This window comes from Babylonia areolata, chromosome 15 (assembly GCF_041734735.1).
Source record: "Babylonia areolata isolate BAREFJ2019XMU chromosome 15, ASM4173473v1, whole genome shotgun sequence".
Classification (NCBI taxonomy): domain Eukaryota; kingdom Metazoa; phylum Mollusca; class Gastropoda; order Neogastropoda; family Buccinidae; genus Babylonia; species Babylonia areolata.
The window spans coordinates 32,343,827-32,368,118 of NC_134890.1; the positions used below are offsets into that span (position 1 = coordinate 32,343,827).

At 39.2% G+C, this 24,292-nt stretch overlaps 1 protein-coding gene across 1 annotated transcript in view; it reads right to left on the reverse strand.

Annotated features, from left to right (window-relative positions):
- Positions 1 to 24,292, reverse strand: part of LOC143290580 (cullin-1-like) — a 35,837-nt gene that overhangs the window by 8,967 nt on the left and 2,578 nt on the right. Inside the window, exons 2-19 of the mRNA XM_076600153.1 lie at positions 21,067 to 21,378; positions 17,512 to 17,701; positions 16,779 to 16,946; positions 15,573 to 15,714; positions 14,938 to 15,101; positions 12,131 to 12,293; positions 11,166 to 11,296; positions 10,686 to 10,793; positions 9,571 to 9,677; positions 9,066 to 9,114; positions 8,254 to 8,385; positions 6,027 to 6,150; positions 5,465 to 5,541; positions 4,821 to 4,952; positions 4,204 to 4,296; positions 3,387 to 3,502; positions 2,391 to 2,496; positions 459 to 572 (exon numbers count right to left, since the gene is read on the reverse strand). Coding sequence (XP_076456268.1) covers positions 459 to 572; positions 2,391 to 2,496; positions 3,387 to 3,502; positions 4,204 to 4,296; positions 4,821 to 4,952; positions 5,465 to 5,541; positions 6,027 to 6,150; positions 8,254 to 8,385; positions 9,066 to 9,114; positions 9,571 to 9,677; positions 10,686 to 10,793; positions 11,166 to 11,296; positions 12,131 to 12,293; positions 14,938 to 15,101; positions 15,573 to 15,714; positions 16,779 to 16,946; positions 17,512 to 17,701; positions 21,067 to 21,203 — 2,253 coding nt within the window. The 5' untranslated portion in view covers positions 21,204 to 21,378. The remainder of the gene's footprint in view (positions 1 to 458; positions 573 to 2,390; positions 2,497 to 3,386; positions 3,503 to 4,203; positions 4,297 to 4,820; positions 4,953 to 5,464; positions 5,542 to 6,026; positions 6,151 to 8,253; positions 8,386 to 9,065; positions 9,115 to 9,570; positions 9,678 to 10,685; positions 10,794 to 11,165; positions 11,297 to 12,130; positions 12,294 to 14,937; positions 15,102 to 15,572; positions 15,715 to 16,778; positions 16,947 to 17,511; positions 17,702 to 21,066; positions 21,379 to 24,292) is intronic.

Consider the following 24,292-nt stretch of genomic DNA (forward strand, 5'->3'; position numbering starts at 1 on the left):
AATCAAGCAGTCTTCATTTTTCTCAAATTATATAAATCCTGAATCCATGTATTAAAAAACAACAACAACAAAACTTAGCAGAAGGGGGTACTGTCACTTAAGAAATTAACACCCAGTTTCTTCACTTAATTCAAGTGATGGAAGACAGGGCTACCTAGAGACTTTGGGATATATCACTTAGTTATTTCAAAGAAAAAGGCAAAAGCCAACCTAATTCCACATTACGATGAAAATTTTGAAAAAAACAAAAAAGCATCAATGAAAACAGCTGCAACTGTTCCTGAAGAAACAGGTTCACAATCAACAAAAGATCATCTGGACTTCGTTTCACAAGCCAGGAATCTTTCTAATATGTCAACAGACTGACAGTACAACCTATGAAGCAGAGATAAGAAGCAGAAACATAGGCAGGTAGGTAGGTAGGTTGGTAGACAAGACAGTAAAGGTGTTGCAAGCACCTTGATGATAGGGACACGGGGTTTGAAGCGTGAGGACAGCTGGTTGAGGACCTCCCCTAGCAGCTGTTGATGTTTCAGCGTCTTACGCATCTTCATGATGCGTACAATGGCCGCCTGCACACAGTAACACATGCACACATCAGCTCGACTAGCACACATTCACATTAACACACACAAATGTGCAAACTCACACACAAGTGCAAAGATCTTTCAAATAAAAGGAGGTGGGTTTTTTCAATGCTATACTCATTTACATAATAATTGATGTGTACATGGTGATAAGTGAAGGGTGTGTCAGTTTTGTTTTTTTTGCTGACGGGCATTTTATTTTAAGTGAGCCAAAAGAAAATTTTCTGTTTTTGGTTGAAGCAGATAATAAAGTATTTTGAATTGAATTTGAATTGAATTGAATTGAATTGTTCCACCTGGCACTTGTTGATCTGAAATCCAGTCAATGTAAGAATGGTTCACAGGAAAAAAAAACACAAAAGCTCCTTGCATTCACACACATATGTGGACTTGCAGAATAGTATCATGCAGTCTGTACAGTAGTCTGAGGTCCTTTTGTGTTCGTACATCTTAGCCCCCCCCCCCAAAAAAAAGCAATATCCTGTCTACTTCACTGTGTCTTAATATGTTAAATGTATTACAATTTTATCTGTATCAGCTGTGTGATGAGTAGCCATCTTGCTCGAAATTTCCAAAAGTTGGGTGTATAGACAGATTACCGGCTTGGTCTTCCCTTGATACTATTTCCTGTATTGTATGAACAGTTAACCCCTAGGCTGCCTATATGATGAGATAACTCGTCATGGCAAGCATGTATGCTTCGCTGCCACAATGACGAGATAACTTGTCATCAAAATATTCAGACTTTTCCCTGCTTTGCGTTAGGTTCGTTGACAAAAATGCTGGTAGCTTTAGCTTGGGGAATCTTTCTGGTTTCTATTCATAGCTAGAGACCCCATCTACGTCAGGAGGCAGTCTTTTATTTGAACATTTTGTTTGGGTTACTGTCCCAGTGTTTGCCTGGCTCCTCTCCTCGCTCGCTCAACAAAATGTCGGACGGACGCCGTGCTCAAGACATGCGATCATAGCTAACTTAATCAACCAAGATTGCTTTCTTTAGCTGATGCTCAGAAAGAATTGAAGCATAAACTCGAAGAAGACTGTGATGAACATTTATAGGATGATTTGATAGAAAATAAAGGGAGCAATCAAAAGACTGGCCAAGATACGACTATCATTTGAGTGATGCTGGCTGTGCAAACCTTAGCAGACGACAGAAAGTGACTGAATTATTAGCAGGACAGCGCGAGTGATTTTCTTGGCTCGCAGCCAACGCAGTCTGATGAGAACTGGATAAAGTGACCATGTGAGAGGGGTGCAGAGGAGGGGGGTGGAGACTGAGGGGGCGTGGCCTCCCATCCACATTATCACTTGGAGAAGTCACAATGCATTGTATATCTATCTCTTTTTAATTTTTTTTTTTTTATTGTGGTTGTATGATTTTGCGTGTACAGATATCCATTTGTCCAGAAAATATATTTTACTGCTTATGTTTGTAATGAACAAGTTGAAAATGTGACAAAAAACAAAACACTGATTTCAAAACAACAGCATGTCACTAAAAATATATAAAATGGGAAAACAGCATGTGTTTTGTGTTCTTTATTCATTTACCTTTCAGAAAATATATACTTTTATGGGTCTTTCTCCAATAACAAAGAGCACAGAATTTTTTGAAAAAAAACCCTGGCAAATAGATTTCACTTAAATCTTATTTTCCTGGCAGCGAAAGGGTTAATAGCCCACATGTATGCCATGATGCCTGTCATTTGAATTCACAGTTTAAAGTCCAGGTTTATGTGACGATTCCAGTCATTTGTATCAACAGTTCATGATCCCTTCTGTGCTCTGAAGCCTTGTTACCTGTATGAGCAGTTTCCTGTCCTCCTCTATGTGCTTGTGTGTGGATTCCTGCTCCTGCTTCAACTCGGTCTTCATTGGCACATTGATGTTGACGCGCAGTTTCTTGCTGCAAGGGACAAACACAGCACAGCTCCGGTCAATGGCTGAGTGACCAGAAGTGAAACATGATCGCTGACAAGGCCAAAACAAACCGCACATCATCATCACAACTCACTTCACAATGGGAAACCACACACTGCTGCAACTTTTTTCTTCAAGTACTCTGCACAGGCACTGATGATTTTATGAGCAAAAAAGTGTGTGAACATATGCCTGTTCTTAGTTCTGCATACAGACTGTATCTTTAATTTGATGGTCTCTCTAAAATATTCTTTAAAATAAAGTCCTGAAAATGTTTGGGTACCAAAAACAAATATTGGTTGCCCTCAATATTTAACATAAAAACTCCAGAAAGTTCAGAACACAGCAACAATGTTAATCTTTAGAACCAAAAAGACACAAAATATCACTCACTTCTGCTTTCTCTTCACTGGTTACCAGTTTCTGCCTGCATTCAGTACCAAGTCGCAACTCTCCCCTCTGTATCTGAGCTAAGTCATTCAAACTTCCACACCCCCATAACAACTCAGATCACGTTCCAATTCAGGGTGTTAACTTGCTAGCTATGTAAAAGCCAGATTCTTTGGTGATTCTTCCTTTTCCCATTCAGCTTTATCTGTCTGGAACTGTTTACCTCATGATCATCACTACTCTCCTTTCTCTTCAATCTTTTACAACTGGCCTGAAAACTCATCTTTTTGATAACGACTATGGATAGACCTTCCATACCTTTTTATGACATTCAATTATAAGCCATGCAAATTCTTTGTGTGTGCGCATATGTATGCGTGCACATGTGCGTGTGCGCATATGTGTGTGTGTGTGTGCATGTCTATGAGGTTGGAATTGTTCTTATGTGCTTATCACTATTCTGAGAAAGAGTGGAGATTCACTCACTTTTTGTACTGAAAGAACAAGGACATCTTGGACTGGGGTTTCAGGTCATTCTCATCATCAGGGCAGACCAGCAGTTTGGACTTGAGGAGAATCTGTAGAACTTGGGTCAGCATATCCTGTGGAACAGCAAATTACATTACAGTTTGTCACACTCAAAATTCTTATGCTACACTCCTTGTCACAAGCTGACTGCCATTACATCAACTGCTCTTCCAGTTTATTAATGGTACTAACCCTTTACAACCCTGCAATCCTTATGTAAAGAAACACAATAAAATGTACTCTACTGGGATAGAGAAGGGAGATAAAAAAAAAAAAAAAGATATATAAACAGGTGAGAGATGTCAGCAACAGAGTCTGGAGAGAGACATTCATTTCTTTCCATGTCCACAACAGTATCAGCAGCAAGGACAAAGAGGAGAGGTAATTGCAGTAAACAGGACTGTCATAGACTTACACACACACACACAGAGTGATTGGCTGAGACAGCAACAGAGAAGGACATCGCTTATTATCACCTACTAAAAATCTTAAGACTACTAGTACACACAGTGCAGTGTGACCAAAACACACACACACACACACACACACACACACAGGGCTACAGAGGACAGATTCACACACAAATATGGACAGCAGTACAGAGGACAATCACACACACACACACACACACACACACACAATTTGAACAGCACTACAGAAGACAGCCAAGCACACACACACATACAAATACATACAGTTATACACACATACACGGACACAGAGAGAGAAAGAACTACACAGGACAGTCAGGGCAGAGGCCAAGTACAGCACTAACCACTTTCAGCTGAGTGCCATCTAAGAGCTGCTGTACAGTGAGGGTGTCACAGTTGTTGAACATTAGCAACACAGCCATTTGGAAGGTGGATGCCTGCACACACACCATCATCAGCATCTATAATCATCAACATCTGATAAAACATTCCTCCTCTCATAAAACCCACACACTCAGGTGTCAGGTTACTTCAGTCATTACAGCACCAAGTTCAATTTAAAACCGTTCAAAGTTTGGTATGAGTGTTGTGCTTGATAGGTTCCCTCCCCTGCCTTTCCCAGGATAGTCAAACTTCAGCCAAACCACCTGGGGTAGGCATCATAAGTAAAACCAAAATGTATTGAAATGTTACACACATACTCATTTCTGACAACACACACAATCACCTACATCTAACATGTCATGGCTATATAAGTATGGCTTCCACCAGTATGGACAGACCAAGGATCTTCACCTCTTTTCTGTAACTTACTTTTTTTTTCCATGACAGAACAGCAGTTGACTTTGCAGTTGGATCCATGCCATCAATAACATCTCTATGCTTCTTACCCTAGCTACAAATGTTAACCGGAACCAAAATCACGATATGATATTCACAAAGACCAAACTTGATGGCAAACCTGTAGCGTGTATCTGTTCTTGAAACAGTTGGTGACAATCTCTCCCTTGGACATGTGGTACAACCAGTTCAACTTGCGACCGCTGTGTCGGGCACTGTAAAAGCCTGTGAACCTTTGGAAACTCCGCTCCAGCTGAAAACAGAGTGGCCTCCGTCACAGACATCAGGGGCACACTGCCAGCAATCACAAGCAGGCAATGTCAACATACCATCAGCAGCTAGAAAACATAAATCTGATGATAAATTATTGAAGGACCCACCATGATTCTATATAAACTGAACATATTATTTGAGGAAGAAAAATGTTTATATGATGACATTTTAATATTTATCATTCTCACACCCACACAGTGTTACCTTAAACAAAGAGCAGATTCTTGGGGAGAAACATCATTCATAAGTGAATACATCTATCAATAAATAATCAAGACATACAAATACAAAACCAAATTACATGAAGATGATGGCTGTTATATTCTGACACTGATACGACACCCACCCACCTCCCCGCTCTCCACATCAGTGATGCGCTCTTTCAGACCATGTTGCCAACAGCTCCCTGGATCAGTCACTGAGACAGCTGCAGTCCCACAGCATCAGGTGTACACTCACACACACCCCTCCCCTAGCAACACACACACTCACCTCCACAGGCAGGGTGAAGGAACACGACTGCTGGAATGGCCACGACCCTGAACTGAGCACCTGGATACTGAAGTCAACTGAAACATGTCACATTGTATAGACATTAGTGGACAAAACTAACCACTTCCAAGTTTCAAGGCATCAATAAAAATGATTTGAAGACTGCTGTGGGAGTTTAGACAAAATGTCTTCAGCAATGTATAATCAATGGTGACAAGCAGTCCAGTCCCATGCCACTTCACCTCAGTGGCTGTCAATTTTTCAAATTTTACACAAGAATTCAAAGCAAAACAAAAACAACAACAAATAAATCCCCTATCTGTCTTACAAAAAGCCTGCATTCCGAAATGTAAATGTTCTTACCTACAATGAACAAAAAGAAAACAATGAAAAGAGTACTTATATTAAAAAAAACAAGCATACACTGAAGAAAATAAGTGCATGATGCCTATACACAATGCATGCTTGTGTACATGCGCTTGTGTTCAGTGAGAAGCCCAAACACCCTGGACAGGCCAAAGGTGAGCCGGCCTAAAGAAGCGTAGGATGAAAAAAGCCTCACTGTCCAGAGGATCTCCAGCTGACTCCTGTAAGTGTCTCTTGAATTGTTCGTTGAGATCTTTGCTGACACCAATGTCCTGGAACATTCTCTGCAGCTTGGACGTGTACTCGAAACCACAGGCTTGCTGCAAACAGATCAAACAACAACAGTTCATATATATATATATGCTTAAAGCTGGGGATGCAAGTTCTGGACAGACGGAAGAGTTTTGAGGAGAAAATGGAAAAGGTTGAGATGACATACTGATGTGGGCGAACTTGGGTGTGTTTGAAATCTGTTTAAGGGCTGTGCATGCGTTTCAGTCCAAGTGCATGCATTCAACTGTGAGTGGAAGAGAGAAAGAGAGAAAATAAGGAGAGACTGAGTGGGAGGGGAAGAGACTATGAGAGAGTGAGGGGGGAAGGAGGGCTGGGGAAAGGGGAGTGAAATCATGTACACACATGGGTATGCAAAACAATGCAAGCATACCTTCTGAGAGAAACTGCCACTTTTGTTTTGTTTTGTTGTTTTGTTTTGTCTTGTTTTGTTTTTGCTGCCCCATTATATGCATCAGTTCAGTTCAGTAGTGTTCAGTAGTGCCTATTCTGATTTAACATGCTTAGGACACCACCTACTAAACCCCTACTGACAACAATAATCGCTTAGTCATGGAGCCATACTGAGAGAGCACCCCCCCCCCCCACTCCCTAGAGTGGAGACCACGACCATGTCCCTCCAATGACAGTCCCCATGAATCCACTGACACTGAAAACCTTGACAGGACTCACCCCCATGCAAAGAAGTGGAGGGGGATCGAAGCTCAAGTCACCATGACAGTAGGGATTGATGATGAAGGATGCTGATGATGATGATGAAGGATGCTGATGATGAGGAAGGATGCTGATGATGAAGGATGCTGATGATGATGATGAAGGATGCTAATGATGAAGGATGCTGATGATGATGATGAAGGATGCTGATGATGATGAGGAAGGATGCTGATGATGATGATGAAGGATGCTGATGATGATGAGGAAGGATGCTGATGATGAAGGATGCTGATGATGATGATGAAGGATGCTGATGATGATGAGGAAGGATGCTGATGATGAAGGATGCTGATGATGATGATGAAGGATGCTGATGATGAAGGATGCTAATGATGAAGGATGCTGATGATGAAGGATGCTGATGATGAAGGATGCTGATGCTGATGATGAAGGATGCTAATGATGAAGGATGCTGATGATGAAGGATGCTAATGATGAAGGATGCTGATGCTGATGATGAAGGATGCTGATGATGAAGGATGATGATGAAGGATGCTAATGATGAAGGATGCTGATGATGAAGGATGCTAATGATGAAGGATGCTAATGATGAAGGATGAAGGATGCTAATGATGAAGGATGCTGATGATGAAGGATGCTAATGATGAAGGATGAAGGATGCTGATGATGAAGGATGCTAATGATGAAGGATGCTGATGATGAAGGATGCTAATGATGAAGGATGCTGATGATGAAGGATGCTGATGATGAAGGATGACGGATGCTAATGATGAAGGATGCTGATGATGAAGGATGCTAATGATGAAGTTGCTATGGAGGTCCATTTCAGATTCGGGACTGTGACAAGGCTGTACTCAATGCTTCCTTTCAAAATGATCTCCCGCTATCAACCAGGCCTGATATGGATACTTGCAATGCTGGTCAGGAAATCTGAGCAAAAGTGAAGCAGATGATACTTGACTGTGTGGTCCCAGTTTTCCCATTTAACTCATTAAACCCTGGGCCCAAGCATTGCTCTAGAGTCAAAATTCGTCCCATTAAAACTTTTCACGTTCCTTCATTCAAATTAAACAGAAGGAAAGGGAACAAACTTTTACAGTATTTTCAAGTGTGTCCACATACAGTTTAGAGGAAAAATAGTGTATCTGCTATTTTTCACCTCATCAAGTTGGCATGGAAGCCTGCCAAGGCTGCAAACTCCTCAGGGTTGAATGGGTGAAGTCCATAGCACACTTAACTCTGGATGAAAGCCAGGCATGGGCCAAAACAACCCCACCTCCACTGAGGACTGAACCTGCATCCTCCCAGCTGTCTGTGATGCTTACCACCATTTCTATTTCCATGCACTTCCAAAACAAAGCAAAACAAAACAAACATCCATCCATCAGCTTTACCAACATGTTTTGTGTTGCTGGGGAGCCTGACATGTTTATAATCTGTCCTATTAAAATTCTTGCCTTCAGTTTGGAGATCATGCTGGCTTCAGCGTCGTCACTGGCCGACATGTGTTGTACCAGACGCTTGGCCAACATCTTGCTGTAGAACTTTTGAAAGACATCCTTGTCCTCTATGTACTTGAACACTATCATCTGCACACAACATTGTTAAACACTCTCAGTCACACCCCCTGTATCTGTGCTGATATTTACTTAAACATCGTGTTTACATGAAAAAAATAATCACTGTATACACCATTTGTCTATGTAATCTATACATTACACACTCTGTTTTCATAGATCTGTTTTTATTATCTATGCATTATACACACAGTTTCTTTATAAATAGTCTGCACAAACTACAATATCTGTTTACACAATCCACACAATAAGTATATACAATGACATTTGTACAGTCCATATGGACTGTTAAGTACATTATCTGCACAACACAATCTTAGTCTCTCCCCTCACGAATTTATACACAATGGCAAAGACAGAAGTGACTCAGCACTGAAGGGAAGAACCGGCTGAAACAGAATCAGATTTGGGGGCTTCTTAGTGTTATGCCAACTACAAAATTTAGCCAAGCTATGCAAACCTGCTATTACAGCTTGCACCCATTTAACACAGTATAGTAAATGATGCCAGAAGAGTTTTAACAAACGCACCTTGGAGAATTTTTTTAATATTTTTTTCTGATAAAATAAAAGTGAAGATGACAGAGGACAGCAGGGAGAGAGAACAAAGAGAGAGGTAAATTCCAGCATTCAAAAGTGCACTAGTTGTCTGTAATTACATGTATGAATCTGTCACGGTACAAATGGACCTACCACTTGGTTCAACGTGTCTTCCAATTCCGCTTCTTCAGGATTTTTAGAGCTGAAACAAACAAGAAAAAAGAACAGTCATCAAAGCATCTAAAGTGTTTGTCTTTAAAGTAGTGTCACTAAGAACAAAAACATCACAGTACAAATACTTTGATGTTTTATGGTTAGGAAGACAAAGCACTTATTTCCTCTGTGTGTTTTGACAACAGGTCACAAGCATGAAGCTTACAGCAACAAACTGGAATAGCATCCTTCCTGCCGGGGATTATCCACCTACACTGACAATGACCATGGATGGAACACAGACTAGCAGGTATATCTGAATATCCATTTCCCAACAACATCTCTGCTTTCTCTTGTGTCTCCCGCTTCAATCTCTAGTTACACTGTAAAGCAGCCAAAGGCTAATGCTGCACCGAACAAACCAGCAACACTTGAAAGAACACCACAGAGTAACCAAATCAAGTTTTTAAGTCACTGAAAGGACAGAGATCCAGGAATCTCTTACCTCTTTTTGAGCAGGAGATCACAGTAGCGAGCTAACAGCTCAGGAGACTTGCTAGTATTGTTGACCATCTTGGTCACTGAGTTGTTGTTGATGAAACGACCACAGGCCTGCAGACAGACAGAGACAAGCAAATGTCATCAGGCAAGTCATCAACTCACAGAGCATCACAAAACGACTGCATCATTCACAAACAGTTAGGCATAAACCAAGCATTCTGCACTGAAACCAGCATCCTGCTGTTCAACTGTTGCCTTACTTTCTTTGTTCCACTAAAGATAGAAAAGGTCAGTTTTAAAATAGTCATGGTCTCCTTGTTTCTCAATAGCTGAGAGTTCACACAGTACCAGTGCCATGTCACAATAGTTATCACTGTCCAATTCTGCTTCCCCTTACACCATGGAGTAAAAGATACCCAAACGACAGATCCTAAAGCACTAGGTTAAGTACACATTCTAAACTAGTCTACAGTACATATTTATTCACTGAAAAGGTTTTTAGTGTTTTTTCATGACCACCAGTGTCTCAACTTTCATATTTTCCATCATATGAAAATACAGGACATTTTCCAGTCTACATGATAGAACCATGACACAAAATGGCCAAACAAACATTATGTCCACATGCCATGATTATGATGCAAATTTGCCACAAAACACTTCTATTTTGTTAGCTGGCTATACGACTGTTTATACCCCACCATGCAAGCAGCCATACTATATTCAGGGGCACTATATACACAAAGGGAATTAGCACTAGCACGTCTGCAAATCTGCTGACTTGTGACACAGGAATGATCTTAACCTTTAATCCCTCAGGCACTGTAACCAGGATTAGCCGAGGACCATCAGATTGAAAATCTAACACTCAAACCTCTCAGCTAATGTACAATTCAAAGATGCTTCATAACCACATGACAGAATGAAGACACAAAATAATCATGTACGCGTTTTTATGTCCACAAACTATAATAACACAAAAAGACTTTCACACACCTAATTTCTAAATTTGAGGATGATCTTTTCATTTACTTTCCTGACCAGTAGCAGTATACTAAATGCAATGAAGCTGATGATGATGACAATGACAACGAATGGAAAAAACCCCATTAAACTAACCTTGTCCAGAGCAGCAACAAAACCAGCGTCATTCACAAAGGCAGTGAGAACTAAGGCGTTATATTTTTTGTGCACATCCAGTATTGTCTGTACATACACTTTGGGGTCCTGCACACCAAAACATGTCATCAGTTCAAACAACAGAACACAAACAACAGGAATGTAATAACGTTAGCCAGCACTACACTTCATTAACAACTATTCAGTTCATCAACAGCTGAAATCTCAAAAATCAAAAACAACAGTTCAAAAGCTGAACTCACCAAATCATGTGTAAAGCATTTCAAATATCATCGCTGAATTATGTTCTAAACATAATCCATCTTATATCACAGTAAACACAGTGCAATGGTAATTCAAACAGCACAAACTACACACACACAAAATACACAAACTGTACACATTCATATAAAGTACACACACACACACACACTACCCATAACCACCAGAAAAGGCTTTCCAAAAAGCATCATGCCGTACATTGAGGGCTGCATCTCCGCAGCGTTCAATGGCAGCCAGGCCCTGTGTGTGTATATGAGTCTCCAGTAACTGCTTCAGCTCCCCCAGGCCGTCCACAATCCTCGACACCAACATGTACATGCGGCCTAGATCTGTAATTTTTGAACAGACTGAGGTGTAACCCTCTGAAACTCGAGTTCCTTTATATGTGAGTATATATATGAACAAATTGGAGTCTGGGTGTGTAGATGGCTGTGTGCTGGTGCCTGGATATCTGTGAGAATGCAAATGTGCATGTGTGCATCCATGTGTGTGTGTGTGTGCATTTCCATGCGCATGTGGATATGCACATGTGTATACATGTGCACAAGTTCCCTAAACATGGCCCATTTATTACTCTTATTCTATTTCAATCATTTGCCTTTTATGTTTTTTTTGGTGTTTTTTTATAATATTTCAATGTTCTCATTTATCTATTTCGCTTCTTTTATATCATTTTATATTAACTTTTAATATGTACCAAGGGTAGGCTTTCAAGGCCTGGCCAGTGCATCTTCTGATTTTTTCTTTATTTTTTATCAGACGTGTAAAGTATATCCATCAATCTATGCATGCACTGTCATCTTCTTAAAATCAAAATGTAATATCCTCCACGACCAGTCGCAAAATGAATGTCAAAATCCCATGTAGTAATCCCAAAGCAATTGGATAACCCTACTAATGCCACTGTGCAATGCCACACTGTTCTGTGTAACAAGAACAGAGTCTTGACACCAAACTTAGCATTTTTAATTCTTACCACAGTAGGTCTATCAAGGTCCCACTGAATCAAAAAGTGCCAAACATACCACAACAAAGGTACTGTCAATGAAACAGTCACGGACCCAGTAACACAAAAGCGATTTCTCCCCACCAAACAGTCCCCCCAAAACAATTCACAGTACCAGTATACCAGTATAAAGGCTTTCCTTGTTCTTTCTCCTCACCATCATTCTTGTCTGTGTCCAGGAGGTTCTGGAACTCAAAGTGGAAGATCTCCAGGTGTTTTTCTATCAGGACCCGTTCACATACTCTGGCCAGGCTGTCGTGGGTGCTTTCATGGAGGTAGGTCTGCACTCGCTTCTGCTCCTCCTTGAGGCGCATTTCCGCCTATGACACCAAGCACTTTTGTTTGACATCACATGTCACCCCCACACACTTTATATCAAATCACACTGTTTACAGCTCAACCGACCACAAAGAGGCCGCTTAAGGGCTGACAATGCCTCAATTTCCTACAGTTCGTTATTAAACCATCTGTTACATACAATGCCTGTTTCTTACATGCTAATTAGGCAAGGTTCTCTCGAGACACCCTAAGAAGGTGCAGTTCTTTTCCCCCCACATCACAGCAAGTGTGGCTAGGTTCTTGCAAGTCAAGGCTAAGTAGCCTTCAGAGCAACTTGCTGCGAGGTAAACATAAAATCTACATCCCACCTTGCATTCGTTTCTTTGCGCCTCTTCGCCCTGGCCTTTCGCTCTCTTGCCACTAGCACGGGAGCATGCTCATGGATAGGAAACATGTATCTGTTCTAACATTATTTCTGACTACAGCTGCGTTTATACACAGTTATTTTTGACACAATCCACAAAGGATATAGCAGGTGATTCCACAAACACCAGTGCATAACCTTTTCAAACCAACCAGCTTGCACTTTTTATTCTAAAGTAAAGAGTCAAGAGTTCACGTCCTAAATGGGTAAGCATGGCCATTTTCCCCATGAAAGAACAAAGTACTTACAAATCAGTCACTCAGCCTCTATGCTCTGGCAACATCCCAAGTACCACATCCTTTGGTAATATTACACTGGGGGATAAAAGGGAATCCAACACTAAAATAAAAATGATACAGAAAGTAGAAAAAATATTTGAAGAATGGAAATAAAAATAACAGCTAACGCTAAGCTTATACCATCTGATGCACAACATCTACCCTGGGCAAAGACTGGAAAAAAAAACACCCAAACAACCGAAGACATGATGTTTCCAAGTACACAAAATGTTGGTGAAAAAACAAAGTAGATGAGGAAAAGAAAAAGAAAAGCAACAGAAGTATAAAAACAACAAGAAAAAGAAGTCATGAAAATTGGAATTCCAGGTGGGCCCATGAGCCCCCTGTGATAATCCAACAAGGTTAAATGGAGAGATCTAAGTGTAATATCATGGAAATATGTGATAAACCCTCACAAGGTCTAAACTGGTACGACTGCTTTCCACAGTGAGTGCTTGGGTTCACAGTGACAATGTCAAGAGTGTTTTCAGTTTAGAGGCTTAGGAACAGTGGATAAAATGTGTCAATAAGAGCGAAAGTAACTTTCATACAATCAAAAAACAAAACCAGCTCATATACTGTTTCAATTCACCAATAGGATAATCTTCAATCTATCATTTCATGACAAAACATAAAGTAAAACTTAACCCTTTCGCTGCTAGGAAAAGAAGATTTAAGTGAAATCTATTTGCCAGGGTTTTCCCACAAAAAACAGGTATAAATTTAAAAAAAATTCTGTGCTCTTTGTTATGGGAGAAATGTATATATTTTCTGAAAGGTGAATGAATAAAGAATACAAAACAGGTGATGTTTTCCCATTTTATATATTTTCAGTGACACACTGTTGTTTTGAAATCAGTGTTTTGTTTTTTGTCACATTTTCAACTTGTTCATTGCAAACATTAGTCAGGTAATTTGCACTAAAATATATTTTCTGGACAAATGGATATCTGCACACACAAAATCACACTAGAACAACCACAATAATTTTTTTTTTTTTTTAAAGAGACAGACACACAATGCACTGTGACTTCTCCGAGTGATAATATGGATGTGAGGCCATGCACCATCAGTTTCCACCCCCCTCCTCTTCACCCCTCTCACACGGTTACTTTATCCAGTTCTCATTAAACCGCGTAGGCTGTGTGCCAAAGAAAATCGCTCACACTGTGTCCTGCTAATAATTCGGTCACTTTCTGTTGTCTGCTACAGGTGTACAGCCAGCATCACTTACTGACAGTCATATCTTGGCCACACTTTTGATTGCTCCTTTTATTTTCTATCAAATCGTCCTATAAATGTTTATCAATGTCTTCTCCTTCGAATTTACGCTTCAATTCTTTCTGAGCATAAGCTGAAGAAAGCAATCTTGGTTGATTTAGTTCACCACAATTGCATGTCTTGAGCATGGCGTCAGTCCGACATTTTGTTGAGCGAGCGAGGAGAGGAGTCAGGCAAACACTGCGGCCAGTAACCCAACCAAAACGTTCAAATAAAGGACTGACTCATGACGTAGATTGTGTTTCTAGCTATGAATAGAATCTAGAAAGATTCCCCAAGCTAAAGCTATCAGAATTTTTGTCAACGAACTGAATGCAAACCAGGGAAAAGTCAGAATATTTCAATGACGAGTTATCTCGTCAGTGTGGCAGCGAAGCGCACATGTTGCGCTGACGAGTTATCTCGTCATACAGGCAGCCTAGGGGTTAAAACAAACAATCCCTCAAACATGTCCTCAACCCTCTACACTTTTTTCGCTAACTACTCTCATGGAACAATATAGAAAACTAACCCCCCCCCTACCCCCCTCCCACACACACCCCCCAAAAAAGAGAAAAAAAAAAAGAGAAAAAAAATCACAGACAAGTTCCTGTCCCAGTCAGCTCTTTTGCAAACACACTGACAGACGTTGCCAAAAATGATGTTGAAAAAAGAATGCTGACAACCTTTGTACAAGACATAAGGATTTCCTGTCCAAACTACCTTCTTCATGTACTCTGTGACAGGGTTCTGGCGTAGAAATTCTGTGCTCTCCCTTGTGTAGTAGCGTTCTGTGTCCTCAAGGAAGGGGGTCTCGAAGTTGTCTTTGTACACACCCAGGGTGGGACCCTTGGCGCTGGGGTCCTCTTCGTTCAAACCAAGCTCCACTGCAATTTCAATTTCAAAATTAAGTATTTAACGCCATTATGACCTGGTAAAAAATTACTGATCAAGTCTGAACTACGTTCACGAGCGAGTAAAACATAAGCAAGTGAACACAGATTTAAAACAATGATCAACAGTCTCAACGTGAACATAGATACAGATATGGAGAGAAAAAAAGTCAAATGGGGAATACTTACTTCACAATCCATATTCCACACCCAATGTATACTGCAATTATATCAATGCGTGCAAAATGCATAATTTGCATTCCAACACAGAAAACAACACCCCCATGCCCAATGCATCCCCCAACCCCTAATTTAAAAAAAAAAAAAAAAATTAAGCCCCAAATAATGAGTTTGATTGGAATGAAACCAATGCAAGTCTCCACATTTGCAGGTCAATGCAGTCGTCATTCTTGCACAATCAAGCCAAATGGCGCACAAAACCAAACAGGACACTCAAAAGCTTACCGTAGCAGTTGATAACTCCGCTGACTAACCGGGTGTTGATTGTCTCCCCATTCCTTTCCTTTTCAATCAGTTTGAGCACAGCGTTGGTCACCTGTTTGTTCAAAGGTTTGAACAAACATTCTCTCCACGTGATCAGAGCCAACTGAAAAAACAGAAGGAAACTTGTAATGAGTTAGACAGATTTAAGCCTACATAATCCAAGTTGTATGTGAATTACCTTTTGTTGTCAGAAGATCAAGAGAAACAAAAGATGAAGCCTTCATTGCTGATTCCAATATGATTCCTGCTGATTTTAGAACTACAAGAACAAAACTGAAATGAAAGTGATGGGCAGGTGGAAGAAGGGACATACTGTACTTATACATTGGCCTATCAATCTGAAATCTTATTTTTCTCACTATCTGAAATGAATGTTTGAAATTTTGATGCACCAAAAGTTGTGTGCTGGAAAGTGCTAACTCCATCTGGATAAAGCAGCTAACATCAACTAGGATAGTTTTATAACCATTATGTGGAGCTATCGAGTTTCTAAAGTACCCCGTCTAAATGACTTTCCAGCTTCAATAAATCATAACAAAATTGCAATCCACATTTTTGGGCATAATATAGATATTCTTCTTCTTCTTCTTCATTCGTGGGCTGCAACTAGCAAGTTCACTTGTATGTTCACGAGTGGGCTTTTCATGTATCACCGTTTTTACTGGAGTTTGACAAAACACAATATATAAACTACCAGAAAAACTGTTGGATTGCCCACCCCACCCCCAAGACATGTCTGGTATGTTTATTTCCTGACTTGAGATTTTTTAAATTCTTTATTCATTTACCTTTCAGATGTTGGTCAGGCAGAGAAACAATAAAGTGCCACAATAAAGTATCATAATGGGGGGAAAAAAACATAAAAAAAAAAAAAAGGGCAGATCAGACGGTGACATGTTTTTAATTCCAATTTCTATGTACTAGGTTTACACCCACAAGGTTTTGTTTCAAAATGTAAAGAATCCTGAAAATACATACAAAAATCTTCAACTGAGTCACCCACTAAAACAAGCTGAAATAATCAAGAAACTGGTTTCATGAGGAAAAAGAAAAGGCTGCTCTGTCAGATGTAAAAAAAAAAAAAACACAAAAAAACACAAAAACACACACCAGACTCCCATCTCCATACCTCGACCATGCATGAGAAAATGAATACCAGATGCTCACAGAGTAAATGTAGTAGATTCCCTTGGTTCCCTCGTCACATTCCCGTCGCACCCAGTGTCTGTTGAGGTAGGCACAGATCCCATCCAGCACCTTGGAGGAGAACTGATAGTCCTCCCACTGACGGGTGTAGAACTGAAGCACCTGTTCATCCAGCAGGTCTTGGCCATCCTGTGGTCAGCACACAGCTCAGGTAACAACCAACTTCACACACACACAATCCACACTTCCCACTTCTGTCCACACCTACTACATAGAGGAATACTTCACGCTGTCGCCTCCGGTTCTTCTCTGTCCATCAAACACAGTATATGTGCATCTATATCTGAAAATGTGCTTACTTTGTCACAAACAATAAATTATATGACATTTTCACTGCAAACCTACATTAGTCAATTTAGTGAGTGAACTTTAAAGTATCAAAATGAAATGATCCAGAAACTGTTTACAGGACAAACCTTCGGACCTTTCTCTGTCAAAAGTCAACAAGATTATCAACAATTTTCACTGTTTTACAACTGATGCCCGGCAGGAAATGACGATCTTACTGTAAGTGAAATAATAAATAATTAAAGAGAAGAAGCTTCCACACACCACACAAATGAAAACAATTGTTCAAAGCATTCTCCCCATCAAAAGAGATTACCAACATTTCTTTTTATAATTCTTTTTTAACTGATCTCAGGCAGGATATAAGGGCCAGTAGAGGACAGCATGTTCTCTTCTCACAACCCACCTTCAGCAAGTTGACAAGGTAGGTCTTGAGGAACTCCTTCATACGTTTGTAAAGCTCATGACCGACAAACTGAGCACCTCCTGTAGCGTTGCGTGGTTTGTTGCGTACCCCCGGCCGCTGGACAGACTGCCCTGTCATGCCAGAGCCCTGACCCTGACCATGCACGCTGGTGCAGTAGTTATATACATGACTGACACCTGTCAAGGAAACAGGAGCACCGCTTTGCCTACAGTAATCAACCACTTTCTGGTGGTTCTTCTAGTTCTATACACATGAAAGTTTAAAACAAGTTATAATTCAGAGCTGAGTGAAAAGAAAAAACAAAAAGGAGTTGAGTTTGCTGAATCTCCTTCTGGCCTCAATTCTGATAAAATGGTTAACTATGAAAACTTACCTTCAGTGGCCTCTCCAACAAATAATAACCACAATCTGGAAAATGTTTCAGCGCTGCTTGGTATTCTTTCCCAGTAACAAAAATCAATCTTTCGTGATCTGGCAACAGCAACAGGAAGTAAACTTTTCCAACCTCTCTGTAATCAAACTTGACATATCAGTTATGGACCTGGTCAGCTATATCAATCTGTCATGCTTAAGGAGCTGTCCACATTAAAAGCGTCCTGTTGGTGTGTCAGATTTGCTGTGGCATTCTTAAAAGTTATGAAATAACTGCATATATCCATAGATAACTATTTGCTCACAGTGAGCATGTAAATACTTCCCACAACAACTGCATATACAAACATAAACAAAAGATATGCCTTTGGAACTTCATCATGACCATGACAAAATACATCCTCCCTGACAATTCACCTTAAGTGTCATTATGTCAGTCTGCCTCTGATGTCACACAATTTCCTGGTTTCTACATGGTTGTTTTTTTTCTCTATCAGGATGTGGCTTCAATTTGCTCATTTTACATGCTACAGCCAAGTAAACCCAAGCTACATTTTATATGAAGTGGGAAGGGGGAAGACAATGCCTGCCCTGTGGGGTTCTTTTCTGTATGTGTGCTTGACTTCTTCATTTTTTATATGCTGAGAAGATTGATGAAACGGAATGGCTGGTGCATCATGTGCTATCTGGTTTGCTATGTTTTTTTAGCGGAGCAACTGAATATATCATCAACTGAATGTTATAAAGGAGATGATTATATATATATATATATATATATGTATGTGTGTGTGTGTGTGTGTGTGTGTGTGTGACTAAGTGTGAAGTAGTCAGTTACATAACTCTTGCTTTACAGCTGTATGGAGAATTGTTACTTAAAAGCCTGCTGCAGATATCATTATTGCTAGTACTACTAGCATGAGATAATTGTTCATATTTTCAGTTTTTTTAACAGCTAATCAGAACTGAATCTGTGCAATACTTTCAGTGTTTAACTATGCATTTTTAACTTCTTTGTGCTGATAACACAGCCAAATGTGTCATCAAAATAAAATATTTAAAAAAAATTAAAAACCCATTAACATGATTAAAATTTGCAATCTTGGAACTAAAATAACAAAAAATGACCCTGTATCAAATTTATAACTAATGGCCTGAATCACTAAATATTTACTGAAAAACTTCTGCTTGAAAGGTGTATTTCAATTTGATTTAAATAAGTAACTGAAGGGAGACAAATGCATCAGCCTCATTGCCTTTCTTGCAAAATCTGACAAAGTCGAACCAAAACAACAAATTTGTTTCCATTCTCCCTTCATCACAAAGCAAAAGGAACGATAGACTTTCTCTATTTCACAAGCCATCTCTGTGTGAAATCAGACATTTCTGCAAAATACCTGCTGCAATTTCAGTGGCATGACTGGCCAGGTCTTCTGAACCCTTCAAATTCAAGACTTTATTTTCATTCCCCTTTTTTTTTTTTACCCAGTTCAGTGCCCATAAGACATGTCAGCTGACATCCTTCACACTCACAGTGTTGCCATAGTGCCTATATATCTGTTTTTTCTTTCATCAGAGTTTGGTTCAATGAACATGAACAGATGTGTCTGCATTATAAAAAATACTGTTTAAATAAGCGCAAGTCAGGTGGAAGACAACTTTCTTCATGATAATGATTTGCTAAATGGACTACGTGGAACAGGTGTGAAAAAGGGGTTGCCTCATAAGAGTAGCATTGATAGAAGGGGAAGAGAGGGAGAGGAGCGGCGTAAGACGATAGGTCGAATGCCAGTCAGAGGATGTGGAAGGGTGCATGGCCGTGGATGCCAGCGAACTCCTCTTTAGTTGGACACTGCTAGAAAGAGACAACCACCAATAATCTACAATTTTCACAGAATGACATGTTGAAAGTGCACTGCATGTGAAACACGTCTTTTAATTTTTCAGCCTTTTTGTCTCTGTAACAGATGGCTGACTTGTTTGTAGAGGAGGCAAACTGGATGCACAGCAGACACTTTAATTGGCCCAGTTGCAACAAGAACCTGGAGGGAGTGAGTGATATCAGAGAACTTTCCCCTCTAGTCATTTGGATGAGACGATATGCTGAGGTCTCATGTGCAGCATGCAATTTGCACACATAATTGATAAAAGGACCCATGACAACATACAGGCTGTCCCTGTCAAAATTCTGTTGAAAAATCCACTTTCATCGGAAACAAAATGAAATGCACTTGCATGCAGAATTAAAAAACAACAACAATATATACATATATATATATATATATATATATATATATTTTTTTTTTTAAGTGGGTGGCAATTTCATTGTTGCGATGTGCTCTCCCTGGGAAGAGCAACCATATTTCACACTGAGAAAACTGTGGTGACAAAAGAGTAATACAATAAAATATATAACTGGCTTTTTATGTTGACTGATTTTATTTCATTTTCATTTATCATTATTATTAATTATTATTATTATTATTATCAATATCATTATTATCATTATCTCTCTCTCTCTTTTTTCTCTCAAGGCCTGACAAAGCACGTTGGGTTACGCTGCTGGTCAGGCATCTGCTTGGCAGATGTGGTGTAGCGTGTATGGATTTGTCCGAATGCAGTGATGTCTCCTTGAGCTACTGATACCGATATGTTGACTGTACCCAAATTTGTCATTGTTGGGACACTATAGACATTTATTCACCAGGAGCCAGTTGCATTGCTCGGTTGGAAGAGCCTAGTATGGTCGTAACCCGCTACTAATTGTGTGTCGTATGGAACTGACCAATGGTGTGGTTCGGTCAACGTAGGCATTCAGTCACGTGTAACTGTCAAAAAGTTAGAACCAAGCAATCCAACTGGCACCAGGAGGATACCAGGAGTATAGTCATTGTTGTAACTGATTTTTATGCAAGATTAAAAATGAAAAAAAAAAAAAAAAAAGTGTGCAAATACAATGCAATTACATACAATAAAGTTGTATCTTATCTGAACTCAAAGTTAAAAACTTTTAAAGTATACAATTCTTAAACATAAAAATATATAACACTGATAACTAATTAAAAAGAAAGAAAGTAAAAAAAAAAAAAAGTGTTATCAGTGGTTATACACTTTATGATTTTATTTTTACAAGATTTTTTTTTTAATTTTTTTTTTAAAGGATACGTATACAGTTCCATATACCGCTGTTTTGTCATGCTCTGTCGCCTGTATACACTTCGAATTCCTGCTTTCAAGTCGTCCCATATCTGGTCCAGTTCAATTTGCTTGAGGCCATGAGGATTTTGACCACGGCCACTCATGATGATGGTTTTGATTGGTGCCTCCTCCTTAACAACTAAAAAAAAAAAAAAAAAAAAACCCCCCCAAAAAGGGAGAAAGTCAAATATGCGTCTTCTGAAGACGCGGAGAGAGCACACCAGCTGAATTCAGTCTCAGTCTTTCACAGCACCATGTTTGCCAAACTTCAGTAGGTGTCTGAAAATCAAACAAAATATTGTTAACGACAAGTTAAACTCTTTTTGCCTCCATTGAGGGGTCATGTCAAAGTAAAATAGTTCATTTTTTCCATTGTAACAAAGCTTGACAGCTGCAGCCAACTTTCCAATGCAACAGGAAATTGACTGCCATGTAACATGAAATTGACTAACACACACACACCCCTCCCCCCCTCTCCCTTGATAAAGTTTAATGAGAAAGTCCACTGTGTTATTTTGATATGAACTAAATAGTGTAACTGACAGCATTAAATATTTGGTGCTGGGGAGTGTTTTTCACACATAAACTTGTCAGGAAAAGAGACAGAAAACACCAGCTCCTTATCCAGTACAGATCAGTTAAAAAAAAAATATATATATATATAAAAAAAACTTGTGAGATATATGTAAACCCTTTATCACATGCAAATTCATTGTGTTGAACCTTTTTTTTTCAATTAACAAAAATTACTCCTGGTCTATTATGTGTGAGCATGCAAGATCTTACAGCAAATCATCACCTGAGGGTGAGCAATGCACTAATTCACTTTATTCTGATCCCAATGGTCTGGAAGATCTGCAAACTATCATATTACATTATTAGTAATTACACAGAATATGACGCCTAATACAACATGCTTTAACATGGAGGTGTGTGTGTGTGTGTGTGTGTGTGTGTGTGTGTGTGTGTGTGTGTGTGTGTTAGTGTGAGTGTGAGATTACAATAATCTCTATGATGTAAGTTTCAAACATTGCAGTTTAACTATGCAGTTATGAGTTAAACAAAGATTGGTAACACTGTCACCATAATTACACATGTACATTGTATCACTTCAACACTTCAAAGAAAATACAATAAAAAAAAAAAAGAGAAGAAAATTCTACCATCCTCTCACATACATAACTTCATGTACTCCCTGCTTTCATTCCAGAACATATCAGCATTCAGTCAAATATAGTTAACTACCTTACAATACATTATTTTCCCTGTGGATAACAAGTCATTGTCTTATTTTTTGCGCTTCTGCAATAAATTTGGTAATCGATCTAATTATGATTTCATCCTCAGAGATAAAACAGAAACAATGTTGTGCATTTTGGCTACACCTGCTTCACAAGAATTACATTTCTCTCGCAACTCATCATATGCTTTACACTCAAACAAAGAGAGAGAACTAATGCAAACCAACAACAACAAAAAACACAACAAAAACACCTGTAGGAAATTCAAAACCAGAAATAAGTTCAGCTGATTATAGAATTTGAAGTGCTATAAGTATAATCAACCAAAATAACCGATTAAAATTTAGATTCAAGGAATGTAGCCTGATGATTTGCTATATATAATCAATGTAATGGAAAGCAATATCAATATCATCTAACTCTGCATAACAGTATACGTTCAATTAATCAATATGGTGATTTCTGCTACTTTCTGCTAAGTTCTAGTAATAGAGAGGAACATGACATTAACTGATTAAATTATCAGTATCACACACAAACAGTGACATCCATTTGGATGCAAACCATGTACGCACACATGTGATATGAACAATTTACAATAATTACAGGTGACAAAGCTTACAAGCAAAAGTCTGTAATTTTTAACACAAAAGAACTCATGCATTATAATTTATTTTTGTTCACTCTGCTTCTCTTACTTACCTCTCTCACACACTTCTAACATGTACAATGATGCTTACACTGATATACAACAACTGTAAATGCACACACAGGTATGCACTCATTCAAGTGTTATACTTTAACGATATATGATATAGCAGATTTTGTATCATGACTGACTGAACATGAAACAAGCAGTACAAAGACAACCAAGACTTCTCTTTTTTTATGGTTTTTTACTATCACTAAAAAATTATGATTTTTACTATCACTTATCAGCGATGGTATTAAATACTTCTTTTGAAATGGCAGGTTCTGAGAGCTGTTTTAAAGGAAGTAGACTGCGATTGGTTTCACTTTCATATACTGATATAGTATATTCCTTATTGAAAAAGCTACAAAACAACTTTTTGTTTTGCTTGTTGGTTTTTTGTGCTTCCCGATATCTGAATCAGCCACCCTCAGCTTTGTCTGGCGAGCGTCTGCCAAGCGCCAGCCAGTTCACCAAGAATCTCAATATGTTATTTGTTGGACCCTTCATTTCGACCATGTGACTTGAAAGTTACGTTCAAAGTTCCTGTACTCTATCCCCCCCCACCCTCTTTTTTTTCTATTAAAAAAAAAAAAAAAAAATTACATTGATGTGTTTGATTAAGTGACATGACAAAAACATAAACAAACAACATAATGCAATATGACAAGCAGCAAGGCATGTCACAAAACATTATGAGACATAGCATGACTTCCCAACCCTCCTACCTCCCTCCTTTTTTTCCCGACCTGCCTCTCTTCAACTTTCTTCTCACTCACTCACAGTCACACACAATTTATAGTCTGTCAACACCTAATTCTAAATCAATGGACAAGTGCTTAATTTATCATTCCCTTTTGGAAAATGTGTCACCTCACACAAGTTATCCCTTTGCGTTGACTATGTGTGTATACATATGTATGTGTACATGACTACATGCATGTATATGAATGTGTATTGTGTGTGCATGTGTTCATGTAGGTTTGTGCCTGCCTATGTGTGCATATGTGTTAGGGTAGCTGTTAGATACACATGTATGTTAAAATGTATGTATGCTGTGTGTGTGTGTGTGTGTGTGTGTGTGTGTGTGTGTGTGCGTGTGTGCATGTGTGTGTGTGTGTGTGTGTGTGTGTGTGTGTATAGTCACATTTTGGTGTGTGTATATCACTTTGGTGTGTGTATGTAAGTTGTAACATAGATGTAATGTTTTATGTTAACAAATGCGTTTTTGTAAAGCACCTAGAGCAGATTTCTGGATAGT